The sequence below is a fragment of the Podarcis pityusensis genome, assembly GCF_964106645.2.
Source record: "Podarcis pityusensis genome assembly, chromosome: 13".
NCBI lineage: Eukaryota > Metazoa > Chordata > Lepidosauria > Squamata > Lacertidae > Podarcis > Podarcis pityusensis.
In genome coordinates, this window is record NC_138038.1 from 55212519 (window position 1) to 55235698 (window position 23180).

The 23180-nt window shown below is 49.1% G+C and overlaps 3 protein-coding genes across 6 annotated transcripts in view; 1 reads left to right on the forward strand and 2 right to left on the reverse strand.

The window, feature by feature from the left end:
- The first annotated feature begins 242 nt into the window (after window positions 1–242).
- Window positions 243–23180, forward strand: part of LOC308460984 (uncharacterized protein) — a 165564-nt gene continuing 142626 nt past the window's right edge. The window contains exons 1-2 of the mRNA XM_080977530.1: window positions 243–422; window positions 16490–16562. The gene's annotated coding sequence lies outside the window, so the exon portion shown is untranslated. The remainder of the gene's footprint in view (window positions 423–16489; window positions 16563–23180) is intronic.
- On the reverse strand, window positions 2139–22828 carry LOC308461007 (uncharacterized protein). 4 transcript variants are annotated; one of them, XR_013978769.1, is made up of 5 exons: window positions 22543–22828; window positions 21426–21502; window positions 20948–21074; window positions 18677–19764; window positions 2139–3085 (listed from the first exon to the last, which is right to left on the reverse strand). XR_013978769.1 is itself a non-coding variant. In XM_080977577.1 (4 exons), the coding sequence occupies exons 1-4, from the start codon at window positions 22736–22738 to the stop codon at window positions 18929–18931; spliced, it is 1236 nt and encodes a 411-aa protein (XP_080833703.1). In that variant the 5' UTR covers window positions 22739–22828; the 3' UTR covers window positions 18025–18928. The 4 variants fall into 4 exon arrangements, 1 of the variants encoding a protein (XP_080833703.1); XR_013978770.1 differs by having other exon boundaries at window positions 2139–2938; window positions 18529–19764; XR_013978771.1 differs by lacking the exon at window positions 2139–3085 and adding an exon at window positions 18025–18157 and having other exon boundaries at window positions 18454–19764.
- On the reverse strand, window positions 3600–15957 carry LOC308460995 (uncharacterized protein). The gene is made up of 6 exons (XM_080977553.1): window positions 15865–15957; window positions 14293–14787; window positions 14027–14108; window positions 13689–13771; window positions 12431–12557; window positions 3600–4873 (listed from the first exon to the last, which is right to left on the reverse strand). Exons 2-6 carry the CDS (start codon window positions 14704–14706, stop codon window positions 3888–3890), a joined length of 1692 nt encoding a protein of 563 aa, XP_080833679.1. The 5' UTR covers window positions 14707–14787; window positions 15865–15957; the 3' UTR covers window positions 3600–3887.

The following is a 23180-nucleotide window of genomic DNA, read 5'->3' on the forward strand; positions in this document are numbered from 1 at the left end:
GGTTCTTTTCTCTCTTCTTCTCTTTGCCTGCCCCTTCCTTCTGCCCCAGCAATGAGAGCTCAGCGCCCCCTCAGAGCAGCCCCACTTTCAAGGCAGTTCCAGAAAGCAGCAATATTAAGCAGTGTGTGAGAGAGAGAGGAGCGGGCAGCTGAGCCCGGGCCGAGTCTGGAGCTGCAGTCCCTCAGAAACGCCACCAGGGGGGCTGGAACTTCTCTCTCTGATTGGCTCCCGAGACTGCCAGCCAGAGGCGGGGGCGGAGCCAGCCCTTTTGGCGGGAAGATGAGAGGCGCCTTTTCTGAGGGAGTTTTGAGGCTGGAGCTGAGATGGGAGGAAGGGAGGAGGAGGAGAGGCTGAGTCTGAGGGAGAAGTGGCTCTGGCCTGAGGAGAATCTCGGGGGCCAGAAGAAGGAGAGGGGAAGAGGGGCTGAGTCGGGGGGGGGGGGGGAAGAAGAGGGCCGAGGGATCCCCTGGGTCTGGCGCCCAAAATAAAACGCCTCAGGAGGGGCATTGCTGAGAGAGAGGGAGACTGAGGAAAAGGAACCTGGTCTGGGTCAAAAGGATTGAGCTGCCACACCTGCCATAACTAAGGAAAGGAGTGAGAGAAAAGTAACAGAAACCGAAATGAGCATTTTCCCACCCTGTCTAGAAACAGGAACATCTGTTTACCTGAAGTGTAACAGCTCATTTTAGCAACTGAAATTTAAGGAAAGGTGTGCCTATGCTACTTGCCAGGGAACTGCCATCAGTGCCGGAGGGAGAGAGCAAAATCCAGAGGGATTCCGGAGAGCGTCCCGGGAGTGGGAGAGGCAGCCCATCTTCTGGGGAAGAGAATCAGCGTAGCACCAGTGGAGAAGGGGGGCAGATGGGGGAAGCGGCGAGGCGGTCCCATGACTCCTTGCCGGGGACCAGCGGGGAGAGTAGGGGTCCTCTGCTGCCTACGCCCTCCTTGCGCAGAAGGCTTTCGCGCAGAGAGAGTAGGAGGAGACTAGGCGTCAAAGAGCTGCTTTGCTGGAAGAAGTTTAAGAAACGCCCACTGACGGATTCTGCCAGCGATTGAGACAGCCACGGGAGAGTGGCTGTCCGGACAGAAAAGGTTCACTCAGGCAACCCAGCCAGGTGTTTGCACTGGCTTACGCACGAGCAACCCCTAGAACCACTACATTACTGGACTACCTTATAGGAATGTTATAGAAGTTTCTTTTTATGAAGCACTTTGAAAAACGCTTCAGAATGTACCATGCGGAGGTTGTTTCTCTCCCCATGTTGTGCCCACCCCCTCCTGCTCCCTCTTCCCTCTGCATTCAAGGGGCACAACTGGGCCTTTCACCAACCCCCCCCCCCTTATTCCCACTGCCACCCCAGAACTCTGACCTGAACACTTCACCCCCAACGTAGCAAAGAATGAGGTGTGAGGTGGAGTACAACTGATGTATTTAAAAGTTTGATAGCTCAAAATAACTTGGTTTAGATAAGTTAGGGCTGCCATAAGTCCAGATTTTCCTGGAGCTTAGCTAAATCAATAAAAAAATCATGTTATTTTGGCATTGTCATAAAATGAGGGGAGGCGTCCTTTAAAAAGCACAACAATGTTAGGGTCTTCCTAAAAATTGCTCAACAGCTTTCAGGGTGTCCTGGATTTTACTTTTTGAAATATGGCAACCCTAACATAAGTGTATGGTTTCAAATCTTCCAGTTTTTTTTCCTTTCTTTTCTTACTTTATTACTATTGTAAAAATGGATATTACAAGGGTATTCCTATAGTACTGAGTTCAACCTCCAACTGTTTCCTTGCAGGCTTTCTCCACCAGGCCCGGCCCCCTCATCCTGGCTGTGAGTCTCCTTTTCTGTCCTTTTAATCCTTTGGTCCAGGGGGATGGATGTACAAATGGACTCCAGCTACAGCAGCTGAGACTGCGGATGAGGACAGAGACCATCCTGGCTGTGAGTCCTCTAAGACCTTCTCCTGCCTTGCAGGCCTTTCCCTATGTGGCCTAGCAGAGTCCAGACTGACTCCAGCTACAAAAGCTGAGGCTGCTGAACAGAGACTTGGGTTTAGCAGGTTTGGGGGTGGGGTTGTAGCTGTAGGTTTTTGTATATTTTAGAACTTCTCGTGATTTAGGCAGGTATTCCTCAGTCTGGTTGTGTATTCTAAAGTTTTATTTATTGTTTATGACTACTTTGCCATTTAATTTATTACATTCGTATAATGACTTTCACCAGAAGATCTCAGAGTGCTTCACAGCATAAAAATACAAAATAAAAACACAAAATACATAATAAAAGCAAGAATCAATACAAAAGAATAACCATCTTCCCACAATCACATTTGAAAAGACATACAGTGGTACCTTGGTTCTCACACGCCTTGGTCCTCAAACAACTTGGAACCCACAAGGAAGGAAGTGTTCCGGTTTGTGAACATTTTTCGGAAGCCAAACATGCTCTGTTTCGAGCGTTACGCTTCTGATTTGAGTGCCCCACTTCCATTTTGAGTTCCCCAGTTTCATTTTGAGTGTTATGCTGAGGTCTGTCCTGTTTTTGCTATTTATTTTTGCGGCTCTTTTTTGTGGGTGTGACTGTGTGGAACCCAGTTCAGTTACTGATTGATTGTGTGACTGCAGTACACGATTTAGTGCTTTCATTTTATGGATCAATGGTGTCGCTAGTAGGAAAATTCATGTTAAATTGCTGTTTTCGCTTGTTGTTTTTTTAAGTCTGCAACAGATTAATCCACTTTGCATTACTTTCTATGGGAAAGCGCATCTTGGTGTTGGAATGCTTTGGTTTGGGAACGGACTTCCAGAATGGATAAAGTTTGAGAACCAAGGTACTACTGTAGATGGTTACTCACCCTTTCTGCCCCCTAGCTAACAGTACCTTAAATGCACCACTATATTATTGTTTTGACACATGTGTACAGAACTTTTAAGTACAAGGACCTGTACCTAAACGTGAAGCGAAAGTGCACGCATGCACAATTTCTGAGTCTTATGACAGAGCTAGGGTGGTATAGTGGTTAGTGTCAGAGTATGACTTGGCAGACCTGGGTTCAAATTCCTACTTGGCCCTGATGCTCACCAGGTGTCCTTGGGGAGCAGGCACTGCTTCACATTCTGACCAACCTCACAAGGTTATTGTTAGTATTAAAAGAAGAGGGGGAGAACCTTGGGGGGAAAGGGGATATTTGAATGCAATAAATGAATTTCAGTAGGGACAAATATCAGGTTCTGCACGTAGGCAGGAATAACATGCATATATTGGAAAAGGATCAAGGACTCTTAGTAGGCCACAAGTTTGTAGTGAGTCAACAGTGAGATGCAGCAGCAAAATAAAAAGCTGATGCCATTCTAGGCTGCATCAACACAGAATCATAGAATCATACAGTTGGAAGGAACCCCAAGGGTCTTCCAGTTCAACCCCCTGCAATGCAGGAATGTTTTGTTGCACACATTGAGTCTCCACAATGACTTTGATGCTTCTGGGGCCAAACCTTTTGAACCAGAGTTCTGGATCTGCTTCATCCCTGACAAGCTGGAATGGGTGCAGAGGAGGGAGACCAAGGTGATCAAGGTTCTGGAAACCAAGACTTTGGAGAAACGGTTGAGAGAGCTGGGATGTTTATTATGGAGAAAAGGAGATGGAGAAGGAGATGTGATAGACATCTTACAATATCTAAAGGGTTGTGCCATAGAAGATTGAGCAAACTTGCTTCTTCCTGTTCTGGTGTAAGGAGGACCCAAACCAATGCATTCAAGATACAAGTAAGGAAAATCTGATGAAACATCAGGAAGAACTTTCTGACAGCAAGAACTGTTTGACTGTGGAACAAACAAGTACAGGACTATTCTTGAATTGAAGGTTTTAAAGCAAAGGTTGGATGAACATCTGTCATGAATTCTTTTGTTGAATATCCTTCATTGCAGGGGGTTGGAGAAGATGACTCTCACCGTCCAATCCAATGCAACAATCCAATGATTCTTGGGGAATCTGATTCTCCCTGCTGTGAGTTCTTTGATGGGAAGTGAGAAAGGACTCCTGACTAAAACTCTTTCCACATTCCAAGCATTTATACGGTCTCTCCATTGTATGAATTATTTGATGGGAAATGAGATAGGAGTCCTGACTAAAAGTCCTTCCACATTCCAAGCATTTGTGTGGGCTCACCCAGGAATGAGTTCTTTGATGGGAAGTGAGACTTCCTTTCTGAGTGAATCTCATTCCACATTCCAAGCACTGATAGGGTTTCTCCCCTGTATGAGTTCTTTGGTGGAAAGTGAAAGAGTCACTCCGAGAGAAGCGCTTTCCACATTCCAAGCACTGAAATGGTTTCTCCCCTGTATGAATTATTTGATGGGCAGTGAGTTTGATGCTTTCACTGAAGCTCTTTCCACATTCCAAGCACTGAAAAGGTTTTGTATGAATTCTTTGATGGGAAGTGAGATTATATTTCCAGTCAAAGCTCTTTCCACATTCCCAGCACTTATATGGTTTCTCCCTTGTATGGATTTTTTGATGGGAAGTGACATAGGCCTTTGTACTGAAGCTTTTCCCGCATTCCAAGCACTGATAAGGTTTCTCTCCTTTATGAATTCTTTGATGGGTAGTGAGATTTTGTTTCATGTTGAAGCTCTTTCCACATTCCAAGCACTGATAGGGTTTCTCCCCTGTGTGAATTCTTTGATGGGCCGTGAGATGGGACCTCTGATGGAAGCTCTTCCCACATTCCAAGCACTGATACGTTTTCTTCCCAATGGGATTTCTTGGATGGGATGAGGAATGAGAGCTCTCTCCACACTCTACATATTGATATGGGTTCTCCACTGCGTGGATTTTGTCATGGATTCGCTGGTTCTTAATTTCTAATTCATCACCACCTGCAGCAAAGAGAGGAACAGATTAGAGCCTAAGAAAGAAATGGAGTTCCCAGTGTTCGAAAACCAAGGTTCAGCTTCCGATTGGCTGCAGGCGCTTTCTGCACTCAAGCGGAAGCCACGTCGAACGTTTGGCTTCTGAAAAATGTTCGCAAACTGGAACACTTCCGGGTTTGCAGCGTTCGGTAGCTGATTTGTTTGGCGACTAAGCCATTTGAGAACCAAGTTACCACTGTTTATTATGCCTTTACTGGTTAAAGGAGTGGTTAACATTGAGAACTGTTCAGATTTTGTAGTTAGAAGAGCATGATCATAAATTGGGCTGGTACGCATATTTGTGGCATGGAAAAGCTGAAAGGCATAAAGCTTTCATGAATCATGTTATTAGGAAAAACATATATATAGTTTGGGATAAATGTAAAAACTTGCTGGGAAATAGAAACCATAATGGCAAAATATTATTAGAATGGTAGACAAAACACGAACAGGTCAAATCGCTGATGATACATTGAGCAGCGGATATATGATATAACATTAAAATGGCAGCATGGGAAAGATTGTGGAATGGAGAATTGAAATTTACAGCATGTTATGAGTTAAAAGAAAATGATGTATAGATGGTATTTGACTCCTAGTAACTTAGCTAAAATGTACAAGACCAAATCCAATGCCTGCTGGGAATGTCAAGTGAAGGAAGGTACCTTTTTCACATGTTCGTGTAAGATAGTGAAAATCTTCGGGGAAATGATTTATAACGAGTTGAAAAAAATGCTGAAAATAATCTTTGTTAAAAACCCGGAAGCTTCCCTTTCAGGTATAATGGGAGGAAGGTACCTGTCAGGGAACTGACCTCGGAGCTAGAGGCGGAGGGAAGGCTCTCAAATGATGCTGGAGAAGGGCCCAGCAGGGAGAGAGGCAGCTCAGCAGATGGGGAAGCAAATCAGCACAACACCAGGGATAAAGGGGGACAGATGGGGGAATCGGCGAGAGGGCTCCAGGACTCTTCACCGGACACCAGCGGGGAGAGCACGGGTCCTCCGCTACCCACGCCCTCCCTGCGCAGAAGACGTCCGCGCAGGGAGAGTAGGAGGAGACTGGGCGTCAAACAACTTTTATGTTGGAAAAGGTTTAAGAAACGCCCACTGACGGATTCTGCTAGCGACTGAGGCAGCCACGAAGTGAAGGGCTGTCCAGACAGAAAGGTTTAACAAGGCAACATAGCCAGGAGAGGCGGCAACTTACGCACGAGCAACCCATACTCATTACAGCAATCCGTCAGTCCCTGATGTCGCTCGTGCACAGCGACAGGCAGGCAGCATCATGAGCAAGACCGGAGAAGCTGGCGCCATGGAGGGAGCAGCTGGAGTGCAAAATCTGGTGCAGAGGAACCGAGATTTGGAACAGCATGTGGCTCTTCTGACGGCGCGGCTGGACGAAAGGCGGGCTCAGGATGCTCAGGTCAGACCCACCCCCGTAGCAAGGAAGGTACCGGGACTGGTACACAAATTTGAAGGGAAACCCCAGGACTACAGTGCGTTCCGAACGGAAATAGAGTACGCTTTGGAACTGCAACAGAATGATTTTGCAGACGATGGGGAGAGGGTTGCCTATATTGTCGGACATCTGCAGGATGGGGCCAGAGAATGGATCAGGCCCCTAATGGCAACGGAGAATGCCGCCTTGAAAGACCTGAGGAAATACTTCCAGGCGATGGATGCGATGTATTCCAGTGATGTACAGCAAAGTGTGACTCGGCGGGAACTGATGGGCTGCAAACAGGGGAACCAGTCAGTTAGAGACTACTGGTCACGCTTTGCCATGTTAGTCCACCGGCTCGGGTGGGAATTGGACTCTGAACCCATTCAAATGCTGTTCGAGGAGGGGCTGTCCCCAACGGTGAAGGACGAGCTTTCCCGCGCACCCCGCCCGCAGTCGATGGATCAGCTAACCAAGGCTGTGCTTGCGATTGGTGTAAGGCAGGAAGCGCGGGCCCAGGAGAAGCGGGAAGGGAGAGAGCAACGTTACCATGACTACCGCATTCCTGAAATACCAAGGCAGCCTTCCCCGCTGGCGGAGCCAATGGAAATAGATGGGGCGCGCGCGGGGGAGATTTCAAACCCCAGTGAAGGTCGCAAGAGGGAGGGAAAGGATGGGAAAACCACCAAGAAGTGTTTTCTCTGCCAGCGACCAGGACATTTTGCCAGGGTCTGCCCGCAAAGAAAGGCCTGGCAAGGGATGGTGGGAGCTGCAGGGGGTGAGGAGGAGATGGTAAAGGAGCAGGGAAACGCCAAAGCTTGGCTGCCACTCAGCGGGCACAGCAGCCAGGCCAGCAACCAATAGAAGTGCCCCAACCAGACCCCCCCAGGGCGGCTATAGCCATAGAAGTGGTGCTAGAACTCCCGAATGGGCATCCAGTCAAGGTGAAAGGGCTGTTGGATTCAGGCAGTTCCTGCAATTTCTTCAGCAAGGACTTTGCACTAGAGCACCAGCTCCACCTGCTGCCCCTGGATTTCCCCTTGCAAGTAACCACCATTGATGGCAGGGAGCTTCTGGGAGGGGAAGTGACACACCAGACCCCACCAATGAGAATGAGGGTTTCCAGGCACACGGAGACCATCGCCTTTCACGTAGCCTCACTGGCAGGGCTCCCAATAATATTAGGGATGAGCTGGCTAGCACAACATGATCCAGTGGTGGCATGGCATCAGAGAACGGTCACCTTTGGGTCCGCTTACTGCTTGGAACACTGTCTAGGGGGGGAAACCCCAAGAATGACCGTGGCCAGGGTGGCTGGGATAGCTGTGGAGCCGAAAGGGGAGGTGCCACCACAATATGCTGACCTGCAGGAGGTCTTCAGCGAGAAGGAGGCAGATAGACTACCCCCCCATAGACCATTTGACTGCCAAATCAACTTGCTCCCTGGGGCGCAGCTGCCAGTGGGTAAACTGTATGCCATGTCGGACAGGGAGATGAAGGAGTTGTGGGAATTTATTGACAAGAACCTGAAAAGAGGCTTCATAAGAGAATCAAAAGCGGTAGGGGCAGTCCGGTGTTCTTTGTGGACAAAAAGGACACTAATCAACCCAGGCTCGTTGTGGACTATAGGGCCATCAATTTGGTATCGGAACCAGTGACCTTCCCAATGCCCAGGATTGACGACATTTTAACACGGGTGAGGCAGGGGACAATTTTTACCAAGCTTGATCTCAGGGGAGCATACAACTTGATTAGGATGAGGGAGGGGGACGAATGGAAGACCACAATGTTCACACCCCTGGGGGCCTTTGAGTACCTAGTTATGCCTTTTGGATTACAGTCGGGCTCCGCCTGTTTTCAAGCTTTCATGCACCACGTGTTGGGGTCCCTGCTGTACAAGAACTGCGTAGCCTTCTTGGACGACGTCTTAATCTAGTCGGACAATGAGGAGCAACATGTCAGAGACGTCAGGGAAGTGCTAAAACGACTGCAGAAGCACCAGTTGTGGGTCAAGCTGGAAAATTGTCAGTTTCACGCCAGAGAAGTCGAGTTTCTGGGGTACAAGTTGTCAGACAAAGGCTTAGCGATGGACCCAAGCAAGGCGCAGGCAGTGCTGGAGTGGAAGGCTCCCAAAACCCGGAAGGACGTGCCGAGGTTCCTAGGGTTCAGCAACTTCTACAGGAAGTTCATCAAGAACTTCGCCCACTTGACAGCACCCATCACAGATTGTCTCAGTAGCAAAAGGAAGTTCGTCTGGACAGAGGAGGCCCAGCAATCCTTTGAAAAACTGAAAAAGGTGTTCGCATCGGAAGAGCAGCTCCTGCACATGGATCTGGAGAAACCCATGAGGCTAGAGACCAACGCGTCCGACAGAGCCATTGGGGCGGTTCTTTTGCAGCCAAGGAGGAGCAAGCAGGAATGGAAACCGTGTGCCTTTTTCTCGAGAAAACTGAACACGTCGGAGCAAAACTATACTGTGTATGACCGCGAACTGCTTGTGATCTATGCGGCGTTTCGTCGATGGCAACATCTACTAATAGGGGCGCAGCACAAGATCCAGGTTTGTACAGATCACAAGAACTTGGAATACTGGAGGACCGCACGAGTGCTCAACCAGAGACAGATTCGATGGGCACAGGAGTTCTCCAAGTTTTCCTTCGAGATCCGATACGTGCCGGGAGAGGAAAACGTAAGAGCAGATGCTCTCTCCCGGAAGCCGGAGTACTTGGAAGGAGAGGGGCCGCCAGAGATACGATACGTGATCCCCGAGGACCGATGGGTGTGTGGGGGAACCTTGGTGGGGCAACGAGAACTGGCTGGACTTACTAGAAACGACGTGTTCGCACAAACTAAAATCCGGGAACTCAGAGACGGTAGAGAAACCCAAGGAGGGTTTGAGGAGAAGGAAGGGGTGCTGTACTATAAGGGGGCACTGTATGTACCGGGGGAGGCCCTACGGGGGAAGGTACTCAAACAACTCCACGACAACCCCACAGCTGGGCACTTTGGACAGCACAAAACCATGATGCTCGTCACCAGGCAGTTCTGGTGGCCCAGGGTGAGGGAGGATGTACGGGAATATGTACGGAGGTGCGACCGCTGCCAAAGGGCAAAGGGGGAGCGGGCTGCCCCCGCAGGATTACTGGAACCCTTACCCACGCCGGGGAAACCGTGGGAGGTGGTGTCCATTGATTTTATGACCGATTTGCCCAGGTCCCGGGGGAAGACAGCGGTCATGGTAGTGGTCGATCTACTAACAAAAATGTGCCATTTTATAGCTTGCTCACATGCGGTCACGGCAGAGGAAACAGCCAGGTTGTTTGTAGATCACATCTTCAGGTTGCATGGAGCTCCTTCGAGGGTTATCTCCGACCGCGGGAAACAATTTACTTCCCGTTTCTGGAGGAAGCTCATGAGCTTGCTGCAGGTCGAAGTGGGCTTCTCGACGGCGAGACACCCGGAAACCAACGGGCAAGCAGAAAGAGCGAACAGTATACTCCAGCAATACCTACGCTGCTACGTCAGCGAGAGGCAGAACGATTGGGTAGAGAAACTAGTAGAGAAACTAGCGCTGGCTGAATTTGCGTACAATAACGCTGAACATGTGTCCACGGGAATGAGCCCGTTCATGGCCAATTATGGGTGTCACCCCAGGGCCTTCCCGGGGAGTGGGGAGGAAGGTTGGAGCGTACCGGCGGCAGAGCGGTTTGTGGAAGAAATGGAAACCCTGCACCAGCAACTTAAGATGAACTTGGAGCGGGCCAAGGAAATTTACAAGAGGCAGGCAGACAAGCGCCGTAGGGAAGGGGAGACCATACGGGTGGGAGATCGGGTGTGGTTGTCAACCCAAGGGTTACCTTTTAAGGGGGGGTGCAAGAAGTTGCAGCCCAGGCGGCTGGGACCGTTTGAGGTAGCAGGTGAACCCCGTGGCATTCAAGCTCAAATTGCCTGACAGCATGAAGATACACCTGGTGTTCCATAGGTCCCTACTCTCACCGTACAGGGAAGGACGGGGGTTCCCGGGGCGAGAGGGAGAAGTCACCACACACCCGCAGGTAGAAGAGAGGGAGCACCGCAATTTGGCCACGGAAATACTTGATTCAAGGTGGCGAGGGCACCAGGTGGAGTACTTGGTGGCTTGGGAGGGAGAACCCGGGTCGGAAAACACGTGGGTTCCCGCGGAAGCAATCACTGACGGGTATCTGGTGGAGGAATTCCACCGCCTGTTCCCGGACAAACCCAAACCACTAGCGAGATTCTGGGAGGAGCAATTTGGAACCACAGACGATGAAGAGGATTTTGTGGGTTTTTCTGCCTCCGAAGGGGAGGGAGAAGAGGCTTCGGAGGAAGAAGAAGAAGAATCAGACTGGGAGGCCCACCCCGCGGGAAGAGATCAGAGCGGGTGGGAAGCGGGTTTTGAATCCTCAGAGGATGGCGACAGCTCCTTCCGGGGGTTCCCCGCATCGTCGGCCGAAGAAAGGGACGAAGTTGGGTCAACAGGTTGGGCCGGGGGTGGAGGGGGTCCTGGGGGGGAGGTGGATGTCAGGGAACTGACCTCGGAGCTAGAGGCGGAGGGAAGGCTCTCAAATGATGCTGGAGAAGGGCCCAGCAGGGAGAGAGGCAGCTCAGCAGATGGGGAAGCAAATCAGCGCAACACCAGGGATAAAGGGGGGCAGATGGGGGAATCGGCGAGAGGGCTCCAGGACTCTTCACCGGACACCAGCGGGGAGAGCATGGGTCCTCCGCTACCCACGCCCTCCCTGCGCAGAAGACTTCCGCGCAGAGAGAGTAGGAGGAGACTGGGTGTCAAACAACTTTTATGTTGGAAAAGGTTTAAGAAACGCCCACTGACGGATTCTGCTAGCGACTGAGGCAGCCACGAAGTGAGGGGCTGTCCAGACAGAAAGGTTTAACATTGCAACAAAGCCAGGAGAGGCGGCAACTTACGCACGAGCAACCCATACTCATTACAGTACCCAAATATCAGGAAAAAACCTGTTTATGTATGCTACCACAGCTGCCTGAATGGTATACACCCAAAGATGGAAAGAAAAAGCAGTACCAACAAAAGACGACTGGCAAGTAAAACTGACGTAACATGGTGAGATTGCGAAACTTGCCAGAAGAATAAGAGATCAACGTGAGATACTTATTTTTAACAGAATGGGTAAATTTTGCTGAATATATAAAGATCAATTGAAAACGTTAGCAGGATTGACATAAATATGAGCAATTAGAAATAAGTTAAAGGAAGTATAAGGATACATTTGCAAATAGATTTGAATTGATTATGCAGTACGAATAGAATATCAAATAAGGAACCCCAGAGTTGGGGGTGGGAGGGAAGTGGCAGAAAATGTAGGCTGAATTTGTTTAGATTTAAATGTTGTTGAAACACTGTAGAATGTAAAAATGAATATATATATATATATATATATATATATATATATATGAATGAAGGGATGGGGGTGGTGCTGTGGTCTAAACCACTGAGCCCAGGGCTTGCCGATCTGAAGGTCAGCGGTTCGAATCCCCGCAACAGGGTGAGCTGCAGTTGCTCAGTCCCAGCTCCTGCCAACCTAGCAGTTCGAAAGCACGTCAAAGTGCAAGTAGATAAATAGGTACTGCTCTGGCGGGAAGGTAAATGGCATTTCCGTGCGCTGCTCTGGTTTCGCCAGAAGCGGCTTAGTCATGCTGGCCACATGACCCGGAAGCTGTCTGCGGACAAACACCAGCTCCCTTGGCCAGTAAAGCAAGATGAGCACTGCAACCCCAGAGTCATCCGCGACTGGACTTAAGGGTCAGGGGTCCTTTACCTTTTATAAGAATGAAGCCTCCTTTTAAAAGGTTTGGGCAGTTCAGACCAGCCTGATCTCTGTTTAAGGTAAAGGGACCCCTGACAATTAAGATCTCTGTTTAGAAAGGCGTAATTGGAGGAAGTACATTCCCAGACCAAACAGTCCTCCATTCAAGGTGACTTGTTGGAAGCCCAGCTGCTGAAGGCAGCGCTACTGAGCTCCCTCACAATAGAGATATATGTTTGGAATTTCAGAACAGATCTCGTGATCCAACTAGGAGCCTTACTGAGAGAGGCCAGGATACCACGATTCTCCTCTGTAACCTCCTTATGCAGAGCTCTCTGGTCAGGATCCAGCAACACCCACTCCTCCTCCGTGAAACAAACAGTGACATCTTCAAAGCACACTAGACCCTAAGAGGAAATAAAAAGGTCCATATTTGCAGTGTATTCCATGTTCAGGCAATGGTCATTCTTGCCGTGGTTACCAGATGAGTTATAAATTCTTTGTTTTCTGACTGTACAGGTTAAGCAAAGCCAGTCCTGGGGTCACAGGTTCTGTCTGTCTTGTGATCAAAGAAATCTTTGCAAAAACCTTTTGCCAGAACTCATGTATTTCTGGACACACCCACCATGTGTGTCGGCAGTGCTATTTTTCAGAAAAGGAGGTGTCAGAACTTACCGGGAACATCTCATTTGTTCTCTTATAATGGTAAAAACGGTAAATGACCAGTTATAATTGCTATATTTCTGTTCTCGCTTAATCTCGTGGCTAAGAGCCTACATAGCCCTACAGATAGAGCTCCCGTAAGGAGCTAAATAGAGACACATCCATCACAACTTGGGTCCCATTGTAAAACCAGGGCACAGTCACGCTGCTTGAAGTGTATGTTATTAGAGTCCCTCAAGGTCAGAGCAAGCATTTGGCCAATTGTGCATGATGAACTTTGAATTTTGAGGCCTCAAAAATGATTTCTGCGTCAACCCGTGGGCGTTGAGATCCATCCCCCCGCTTGCTGGAGGGAGGGAGTCATGTTCTGTCTGGCCACCCAAGTTCACAGCTGGGCTCCCCTCACTCGTCCGCTGACTTCAGCCTAGGGGTGGAGCGGATCCAATGCAAAACATCGGATAAGTCCGAGTTCTTCGATGCGTTATCCCTCGCATTGTTGTTGTTGTTCCCAAGGGTCCTGACTTGCCTCAGGTCCTTGGTTCCCTGCTGCCCTGCATTCAGAACAGAGGCAATCAGGCCTTTAAGCAGTGGGTCGGCACCACCGTATTAGATGGCTTGCTAGCTGCTGAGAAGCCGATTTTAGTGCCCAGTGATAAATATAAAAAATGAAACTGCAAGGACTGAGAAATAACACTAGTGTCATTCTAAGGTGAAGTGACTGTTCCTTATTCTCAGCAGATAAACATTATGGGATGGCATTTTCTGAAGAGCTGCTGTGACAGAAGCAAAGAGGTGCAGAGAAACTTGTTCTGTCTCAGAAACGCCCTGTCTCTCCCCCCCCCCGCCTCTTTCCCCGCAAGGCTCCTTCCCCGCACCTGATCCGGTTCCTCAGCCGCTGCTTCCCCTCCACCAGGATGAAGAGATGGAGGAGGAGGTCTTGCCAGCATCCTTCTTTCACCTGCGAGAGACAAAGGGAAGTGGGGAGACAGGAGTGCAGGATGCTTCTCTCAGAGCTGAAGCAGTGCATCTCTGACTACAGATTAAGAAATACTCCCCTGTACCTATTTCAGATTTAATTGTGCAAAATTATTTATCAGGCTCCTCTGGGCTCAGGGCCTCAAGTGTCTTCCCCAAAAAGATCAAAAGAACCACTAGATTACTTTCAACACCAACAGAATGGGACCAAACTGAAAAAATACTCCTTCCTTCTTACCCAGTGGCTTATCTCTGGTGTCCAACAGAGACTTCTCTACTTCAGAGGAATCAGGACACAATTCAGCAAATGGATCCTTTCCCTGAAACAGCAACAAGGATTCAAAACAGAGACGGGGAAAAGAATCAGAATAGGAATGGCAGAGGCAAAACTTTAGCAGCATCTGATATCCTTCCCTGGATGTTTCCGAAAAAGGATGAGATTTAGGGACCCGCTCCCTCATATTTGGAGCCCCTTGGGAGCATCCAGAGGAAAGTCTCTCTCACCTGCTTCTCCGCCTGCTTCCTCTCCTCCGCCTGACTCAGGAGGAAACCTTCGGCCAGGGCCACTGCCTGGGAACTGGTCTCTGCTCCGCATTCCCTCACCCAGCTCTCCATCTCTGCTGGAAGGACAGCCAGGAACTGCTCCAAGATCACCAGGTCCAGCATCTCAGCTTTCGTGTGCCTTTCTGGCTTCAGCCACTGGTGGCAAAGGTGGTAGAGTTGGCTGCAAACTTCTCGGGGTCCTTCAGCCTCCTGGTAACAGAACCAGCTGAACTGCTGGCTCTGCGCCTCTGAGCGAAGGGGGTCCTCCTCTCCCAGGATCTTCTGCCCAGAGCCTTCCCAGAATCCTGCACTGCTTCCCGTTTCCATGACCGGGCCTCTTCCTGCTTCAGGGCCAGCTGAGTCTTGCTCATCCATCTTCGCTCTCAGGAAGCCTCCAAGAGACAGGAAAGATCCCCTTGGTCCTCTGTCAAGTTCTGTTCGTCCAAATTAGAGGCGCTAGAAAATCCAACCAAAAAAAAATTGTTCTGTTATAAAATCACAACACGAAAAAGAGGAGAAAAATGTTCCCTGAGCAAGCGAGGATGAGTCTTGCTAGGAACCAAGGCTGGACTGCAGCACTGGCCGGACTTTGAGCTTTGCTTAAGAAGAGAAAGGAGAAGTAATGCTCTTGCCCTCCTAGAAGGAAAATGACCATCCCAGATGTGCCGGCAAGTGAAGGGATTTCTGTGAAATGAATCAGCCTGGTTGATCCTGCCTGTCAGTGTTTGCAGTCAAGGAATAAAGTCAGAACGGCGATTGACAAGTGAGTCATTCGTACCAAGTGTAACGTGGAAACCAGGCTATAGCAAGGAGTTCCCACCTCCTCAAGACAAACTACTGAGATGGGGTCCTTTTTCCCTTGTTCTGAGGGCCAGAACTTCATCAGGGAAACACCCTGAGGGCCAAGTGGGTGAGGTCAAAGGACAGAACTCAAAAGCAGGTAAAGTAGGACCTACCTTCTTTCTGTGATTGTAAGTTGTTTTAAACTCTTTTCAATGTTGTGTTTTAATCTGGGAATTTGCCCTGGGAATTCAGGAGGGTGGCTGTGTCCTTAATAATGTGACACAGCGCAACCCCCACATCTGCGTGGGGTACTTCTGGATGAGTCCCTTTGTGGCCAGGGGACTCCATGCTCTGCTTCTGGTGGGATATTTGCAATGCCCTCCATGCGAAGCTGCGCTTGAAGATGACTCGGAAAGCGATGGAAAGCAGGGACCAAATTACGGGCTGGCTTCCCTCCCTTTATTCACGGCATTTCTATCCACCTTTCCCCCCATGAACTCCAAAAGGCAGCCATGGGTCTCGCTCATCCGTATCCTGACCAGCATTTGAGTGGCGATTCCTGCATTGCTCATGTTTGGCCTAGGTGACTCTCGTGGTTCCCTCCCCACCCTAGAATTCTGAAATTCAATTCAAACCCCCCCCCCCGGATCCTTTGCAGAGAAGACCCTCTGCTCCCTGATTTGGGGGGGTCCCCCTTCCCCCTCCCCTTCCCCCCAAACACCCCAGGCAAGAAGAGAGAGAGAGACTCACTCGCTGCAGGAGGCGCCTCCGAGGAGACAACAGCTGCCTCTTGACAGGAAGGGGCTGGGGAGGGCGGGGCTTGGACACCTTCATTTCTGGTCCTCTCTAGGAATCCAGCTCAGTTCCTCTTAACCCTTGGCCCGCCGAGCTCACCCAGCTGCGGCCCCTCTCCCTCCCCTCCTCACTCCTTTTATGGGGGGAGGGGGGATAATCAGAAAACAAGTTCTATTAAAGGATAAGGGAGTTTGTACACGAAAAGAGCATTTTATAGGCCATTTCCTCCGCGGGTTCTTTTCTCTCTTCTTCTCTTTGCCTGCCCCTTCCTTCTGCCCCAGCAGTGAGAGCTCAGCGCCCCCTCAGAGCAGCCCCACTTTCAAGGCAGTTCCAGAAAGCAGCAATATTAAGCAGTGTGTGAGAGAGAGAGGAGCGGGCAGCTGAGGCCGGGCCGAGTCTGGAGCTGCAGTCCCTCAGAAACGCCACCAGGGGGCTGGAACTTCTCTCTCTGATTGGCTCCCGAGACTGCCAGCCAGAGGCGGGGGCGGAGCCAGCCCTTTTGGCGGGAAGATGAGAGGCGCCTTTTCTGAGGGAGTTTTGAGGCTGGAGCTGAGATGGGAGGAAGGGAGGAGGAGGAGAGGCTGAGTCTGAGGGAGAAGTGGCTCTGGCCTGAGGAGAATCTCGGGGGCCAGAAGAAGGAGAGGGGAAGAGGGGCTGAGTCGGGGGGGGAAAGAAGAGGGCCGAGGGATCCCCTGGGTCTGGCGCCCAAAATAAAACGCCTCAGGAGGGGCATTGCTGAGAGAGAGGGAGACTGAGGAAAAGGAACCTGGTCTGGGTCAAAAGGATTGAGCTGCCACACCTCCATAACTAAGGAAAGGAGTGAGAGAAAAGTAACAGAAACCGAAATGAGCATTTTCCCACCCTGTCTAGAAACAGGAACATCTGTTTACCTGAAGTGTAACAGCTCATTTTAGCAACTGAAGTTTAAGGAAAGGTGTGCCTATGCTACTGGTCTACCTTATAGGAATGTTATGTTTATTTTTATGGAGCACTTTGAAAAACGCTTCAGAATGTACCATGGAGAGGTTGTTTAACTCCCCATGTTGCGCCCACCCCATCCTGCTCCACCTTCATTCAAGGGGCACAGCTGGGCCTTTCAGCAAACACCCCCCCCCCCTTATTCCCACTGCCACCGACCTGAACACTTAACCCCCAATGTAGCGAAGAATGAGGTGTGAGGTGGAGTACAACTGATTTATTAAAAATAAACACTAATTTCATGATAACTTGGTGTAGATAGGTTAGGGCTACCATAAGTCCAGATTTTCCAGGATCTTGGCATTGTCATAAAATGGGGGGGGGGGGTTTCCCTAAAAAAAGCACAGCAATGTTCGGGTCTTCCTAAAAAATGCTCAATAGCTTTCGGTGTGTCCTGGTTTTTACTTTTTGAATAATAATAATAATAATAATAATAATAATAATTTATTATTTGTACCCCACACATCTGGCTGGGTTTCCCCAGCCACTCTGGGCGGCTTCCAACAAAGACCAAAAATACACTAATAAGTGTATGGTTTCAAATCTTCCGGGGTTTTTTTCCTTTCTTTTGTTACTTTATTACTACTGTAACAATGGCTACTACTGTACAAGGCTATTCCTCTACTAGTGAGTTCAACCTCCAACTGTTTCCTTGCAGGCTTTCTCCACCGGCCTGAGGGGGCCAGATCCAAGGTGATGAATAGATGGACTCCAGCTACAAAAGCTGAGACTGCGGAAGAGGACAGAGACCATCTTGGCTGTGAGTCCTCTAAGACCTTCTCCTTCCTTGCAGGCCTTTTCCCATGTGGCCTAGGAAAGTCCAGACTGACTCCAGCTACAAAAGCTGGAGCCGCTGAACAAACACCTGGGCTTAGCAGGTTTGTTGTTGGTACAGGTTTTTCTTTCTTTATTTTAGATCTTCTCATGATTTATGTGGCTATTCTTCAGTGTGGTTGTGTATTTTAATGGTTTATTTATTGCTTATTACTACTTTGCTATTTATTTATTTATTTATTTATTTATTTACATTTGTATGGCGTCTTTCATCCAAAGATCTCAAGTGTGTTTCACAACATAAAGATGCAAAATAAAAACACAAAATACATAATAAAAGAAAGAATAACCCCTTCCCACAAACACACTTGAAAGGACATAGATTTAATTAGAAAGGACATAGGTTTAATTAACCAAAGCTCTGGTTTTGATGTTGTTGTTACACAAGCGTGCTTCTCATTTCTCAGCTGCAGCACCCCAAACTCACCCTTTCTGCCTCCTTAAAGGTAAAGGACCCCTGCCCATTAGGTCCAGTCGTGGCCAACTCTGGGGTTGCGGCGCTCATCTCGCTTTATTGGCCAAGGGAGCCGGCGTACAGCTTCCGGGTCATGTGGCCAGCAGGACTAAGCCGCTTCTGGCGAACCACAGCAGCGCACGGAAACGCCGTTTACCTTCCCGCCAGAGCGGTACCTATTTATCTACTTGCACTTTGACGTGCTTTCAAACTGCTAGGTGGGCAGGATCAGGGACCGAGCAACAGGAGCTCACCCCGTCACAGGGATTCGGATCTGCCTCCTTAGCTAACAGTAATTTAAATGCACTATTATTATTTTGATCCAATGTGTACACAACTTTAAATACAAGCACCAGAACACTGTGCCTAAACTTAAGAGACGCACTTGCATGCACACTTTCCAAGAGTCTCATGACAGAGCTAGTGTGGTATAGTAGTTAGAGTGTCAGAATATGACTTGGCAGTCCTGGGTTCAAGTCCCTACTTAGCCATGATGCTCACCAGGCACTGCTTCACATCTTTCAATATGCGAAGGGCTGTGCCATGGAAGATGGAGAAAACTTGGTTTCTCCTACTCTGGTGGAAGGAGGACCCAAACCAATGGATTTAAGATGGAAGGAAGGAGATTCTGACTAAACATCAGGAAGAACCTTCTAGCAGTAAGAAGTGTTTGATTGTGGAAGAAAGTACTTCAAGTGGTGTGGGACACTTCTGAATTGGAAGGTTTTTAAGCAAAGGTTGGGTGGCCATCTGTCATGAATTCTTTTGTTGAATATCCTGCGTTACAGGGGGTTGGAGAAGATGACTCTCACCATCCAACCCAATGCAACAATCCAATGATTCTGGGAGACTGTGATTCTCTCTGCTGTGAGTTCTTTGATGGGAAGTGAGAAAGGACTCCTGACTAAAACACTCTCCACATTCCAAGCATTTATATGGTCTCTCCATAGTATGGATTATTTGATGGGAAATGAGATGGGAGTCCTGACTAAAAGTCCTTCCACATTCCAAGCATTTATGTGGACTCTCCCAGCTATGAGTTCTTTCATGGGAAGTGAGACTTCCCTTGTGACTGAATCTCATTCCACACTCCAAGCACTGAAACGGTTTCTCCCCTGTATGGGTTCTTTGATGGGAAATGAGATTATATTTCCAGTTGAAGCTCTTTCCACATTCCAAGCAATGATAAGGATTCTCCCCTGTGTGAATTATTTGATGGGAAGTGAGCTTGGCCCTTTCCTTGAAGCTCTTTCCACATTCCAAGCACTGGTAAGGTTTCTCCCCTGTATGAATTCTCCGATGGGTAGTGAGATTGGCCTGCTGATTGAAGCTCTTGCCACATTCCACGCACTGATATGGTTTCTCTCCTGTGTGGATTCTTTCATGGACAGTGAGATGAGCCCTCCAACCAAAGCTCTTTCCACACTCCAAGCACTGATAAGGTTTCTTCCCAATGGGATTCTTCTGATGGGAAGTTGAATGGGAGCTTTGACTGAAGCTCTTTGCACACTCCAAATTTTTATATGGTTTCTCCTCTGTGTGGATTTCGTCATGGTCTCCCTTGTCCTCCATTTCCAGTTCATCACCCCCTGCAACAAAGAGAGAGATGAATAGAGGCTCAGCAAGAAATGGAGCCCCCCCAAATTATTGAACAGTGGTCCTTAACGCTTGTGAGAGAGGAAGAACAGAAAGGAGATAGATGAGATCTTACTTCAGGGTTCACTGGCTTTGTTTACTGGCATTCAGGGATATGGGAAACTGAGATTCCAAAAGCCTGGCTCTTTTCTTGAATGGATTTTGTTTGGTCCAATCATGGAATTTGCTCCATTTCTAATGTCAGTCATCTCTTTGGTGAAGGAAAAGGGACAGAAGCGGTGACTTCCAAGGTGGGGGAGGCTGGCTAGTTCTTGGCTGTTGCCGCTCCGCCTGCAGAGATTCTTATGTGATGATTTATGATAGCCAGGGCAAAGACACCAGTATCACACTCTGCCTTTGAAGATTTGGAGATGAACCTCACATGCTTTATTTTCAGGGGAGTTCAGCATAGAATACAATGAAAGTCAAGCTAAATAAAAATAAAACAGAGTGGATAAGTAGGAAAAGAAAGTAAATTGGATAAACAGAAGATGATGAAGAAGAAAAAGAAAAGAAAAACACAAAGCCCTCTAACAAGGCTGTATCTTCACTATTATTCTGGAGCAGAGGAATGGAGGAGCCATGGACTGAAACAGTAAGAAACATTCTGTGATGGCAGAGAGAGAGCTGGGAGAAAAAGGATCTTTCATTCAAGCTGAAGTAAACTCAGGGGGGAAACCACCAAGTAGCTGGTGACTCATCTGGGGCGAGAGGAAAGTAATTGGAAGGTCTTTTCTTCCTAAATAAAGGTGGGACATCATGCCCAACAGGAGATGGGATAGGGTACAAATTAATGAACATATAATAAATAAAGAATTATAGATTATTATTCTAATAAGGGACACTCATTGTACTGGACCAGAGGAACAATTTTCCTGATAGCGAGTGAGAATAAGAATTGGAGTTTTTGCATGCAAAGGAAAATGAACGAACTTGAAAACACCACCTAGCAGAATGAGAATGGGTATTGTCTTGCAATACAGCTGGATAACCCTCCATTCAAGGTGAGCTGTGGGGTGTGAGAATCCTAGATGCTGTAGGTGGCGCTGTTCAGCCCTATCAAAATCTGGGATGTTTCTCACATAGACAGATTAGTACGGAATTTCAAAGATACTAAGATCCAACAGGGAGCCTTACCAAGAGCGGCCATGATCCCACAATTCTCCTTTATGACTTCCGTATGCAGAGCTCTCTGGTCAGGATCCAGCCACACCCACTCTTCACCCGGGAAAGGAACAGCGACGTCTTCAAAGGACAGTGAACTCTTTAAAAGAGAGAGAGAAAGGTCCTCCTCTTAGCCAGTATAAAGATTATATTACCACAAATTGTTTTGCTGTTTCCTGCCTGTTCCTGCTGTGCTGTTTTAATGGGATTGTTTTGTTTCCCATACATTCTAAGTATGGATGCTTCTTTTAACGTCTTAAAGGAATTATTTTATTTTGTGTTTTGTGCTGTGCATTGTTCTGTATAGGTGGAGGACCCACCCAAAGCCCTAAAAACAACTTAAAGGGGCAGTTTTGACAGAAGCCAAGAGGCGAGAGATTCCTGGGAGTCCAGAGGACCCCTCGCTGCCCCACCCCTTCGCCTCTTTCCCCACAAGACCACTTTCCCCTACCTGAGCTGGTTCCACAGTCACTGCTCCACCACCAAGAAAAGATGGATGAGGAGGTCTTCCCAGCAATCTTATATCTCCTGCAAGAGACAAAGGTAAGTGGGAAGCCAGTCTAGTGTCCAGATCAAGGGAAGTAATAGCAGCATTCTATACTGCTTGGTCAGACCACACATGGAATACTTTAGCCACATAAGGAAAGGATGTTGACAAGCTGGAACCTGTGCAGAGGAATGTAGCCAAGATGATCAAGGGTCTGGAAGCCAAGCCATATGAGGAATGGTTGAGATGGGGAAAGAGGAACCTGAGAGGAGGGGAATTGACTTGTGGCTTCAAGGAGCTTCTGTCTTAAGTATCTGAGGGTAAGGGGTGTTCAAGAATGGAACAGCCTCCCTGTGAAGGCTGGTGGACTCTCCTTCCATGGAGATTTTTAAAGCGTCATGGATGCTTTAGTGGTGATTCCTGTAATGCAGGGAGGTCGACTAGATGACTGCCAGGGTCCCTTCCCACTCTACAATTCTGTGATTCTATGAAAGTGTCTTTTGCTGAGTGCTCTCTGATTTGGGCGTGTATTGGGCTGTTGTGGATGGGGTGGTGCTGTAGTCTAAACCACAGAGCCTCTTGAGCTTGCCGAATGTAAGGTCGGAGGTTCGAATCTGCGTGACAGGCTGAGCTCCAATTGCTCAAATGGCGTTTCCATGCGCTCTGGCACTCATCACGGTGTCCTGTGGCGCCAGAAGCGGTCTAGTCCTGCTGGCCACTTGACTCTGAATCCTGCCTGGTCAAATGCCGGCTCACTCAGGCTGAAATCAGCGATGAGAGCCACACCTCAAAGCTGAATTCGACTGGACTTAACTGTCCAGGGGTCCTTTACCCACCTGTACCTCACCTTGTCTGGCTCCTTCATGCAGAATTTTGTGTGTGCCCCAGGGAGTTGGCACAATAAGGAACACAGTTTCATACCTGCGGCGAACTCGCCTCCCGCTCTGGTTTGCAGAAAAGAAGGGGCCAGGACCCTCTGCTCCCTCACTTGGGGGTCCCACGCTGCATGGATTTGGAAGACCCCCAATGCACCCTCCCCTTCTCCCCAATTCACCCTCTGGGGAAGGGAGAGGAGGCTCACCAGATCCCAGAAGAGAGCGGGCAGATCCCTTCCTCTCGAGCAAGGAAGGCACTGCGGAAGGAGGGGCTTGGGCTCGGGAGGACCAGCCTGCTTCCCCTTCTTTTCCTGTCTGCTCTAGGAAGGCAGCTCCGCTCCTCTTAACCCTTGGCCTGCCGTGCACCCCTTCTCTCCCTCTGCAAAGCAGGAGGCTCGCCATCCCCGCCAGGGAGGATTTGGGGGCCCCTCTTGGCTGGCGAGCTGAGCTGCTCCCTCCCTTGGAAACAGCAGCAGGAGGGGCAGCTGGAAGGGGGAAACCCCAATGGGGAATCGGGGGGGGGGGGTTGGGGGACCCCCAGGGTCATCCCGTCGGCCTCCCCCACCCAGGAAATGGGGGACAAGAACCGGGAGACCCAGGAGATGGGGGCGAAGAGGGTGGGGCTGGGAGACACCAGGGGCTCCAACTCCTCTCCCAGCCCAGAGGATGCTGCCTTCAGCCCTGCCCTCTCCTGAGGAGTCGCCCCAGCAGGGCAGGAGGGCCAAGCAGGCAGAGCTGGCACCAGACTCTGGGCCCTGTGCCTCTTAGGGGTCCCACGACAACGGATCAACAGAATATTGATTGGGTTTATTGCAATTGCTGCTTGGTAAAATCAGAAAGGGAT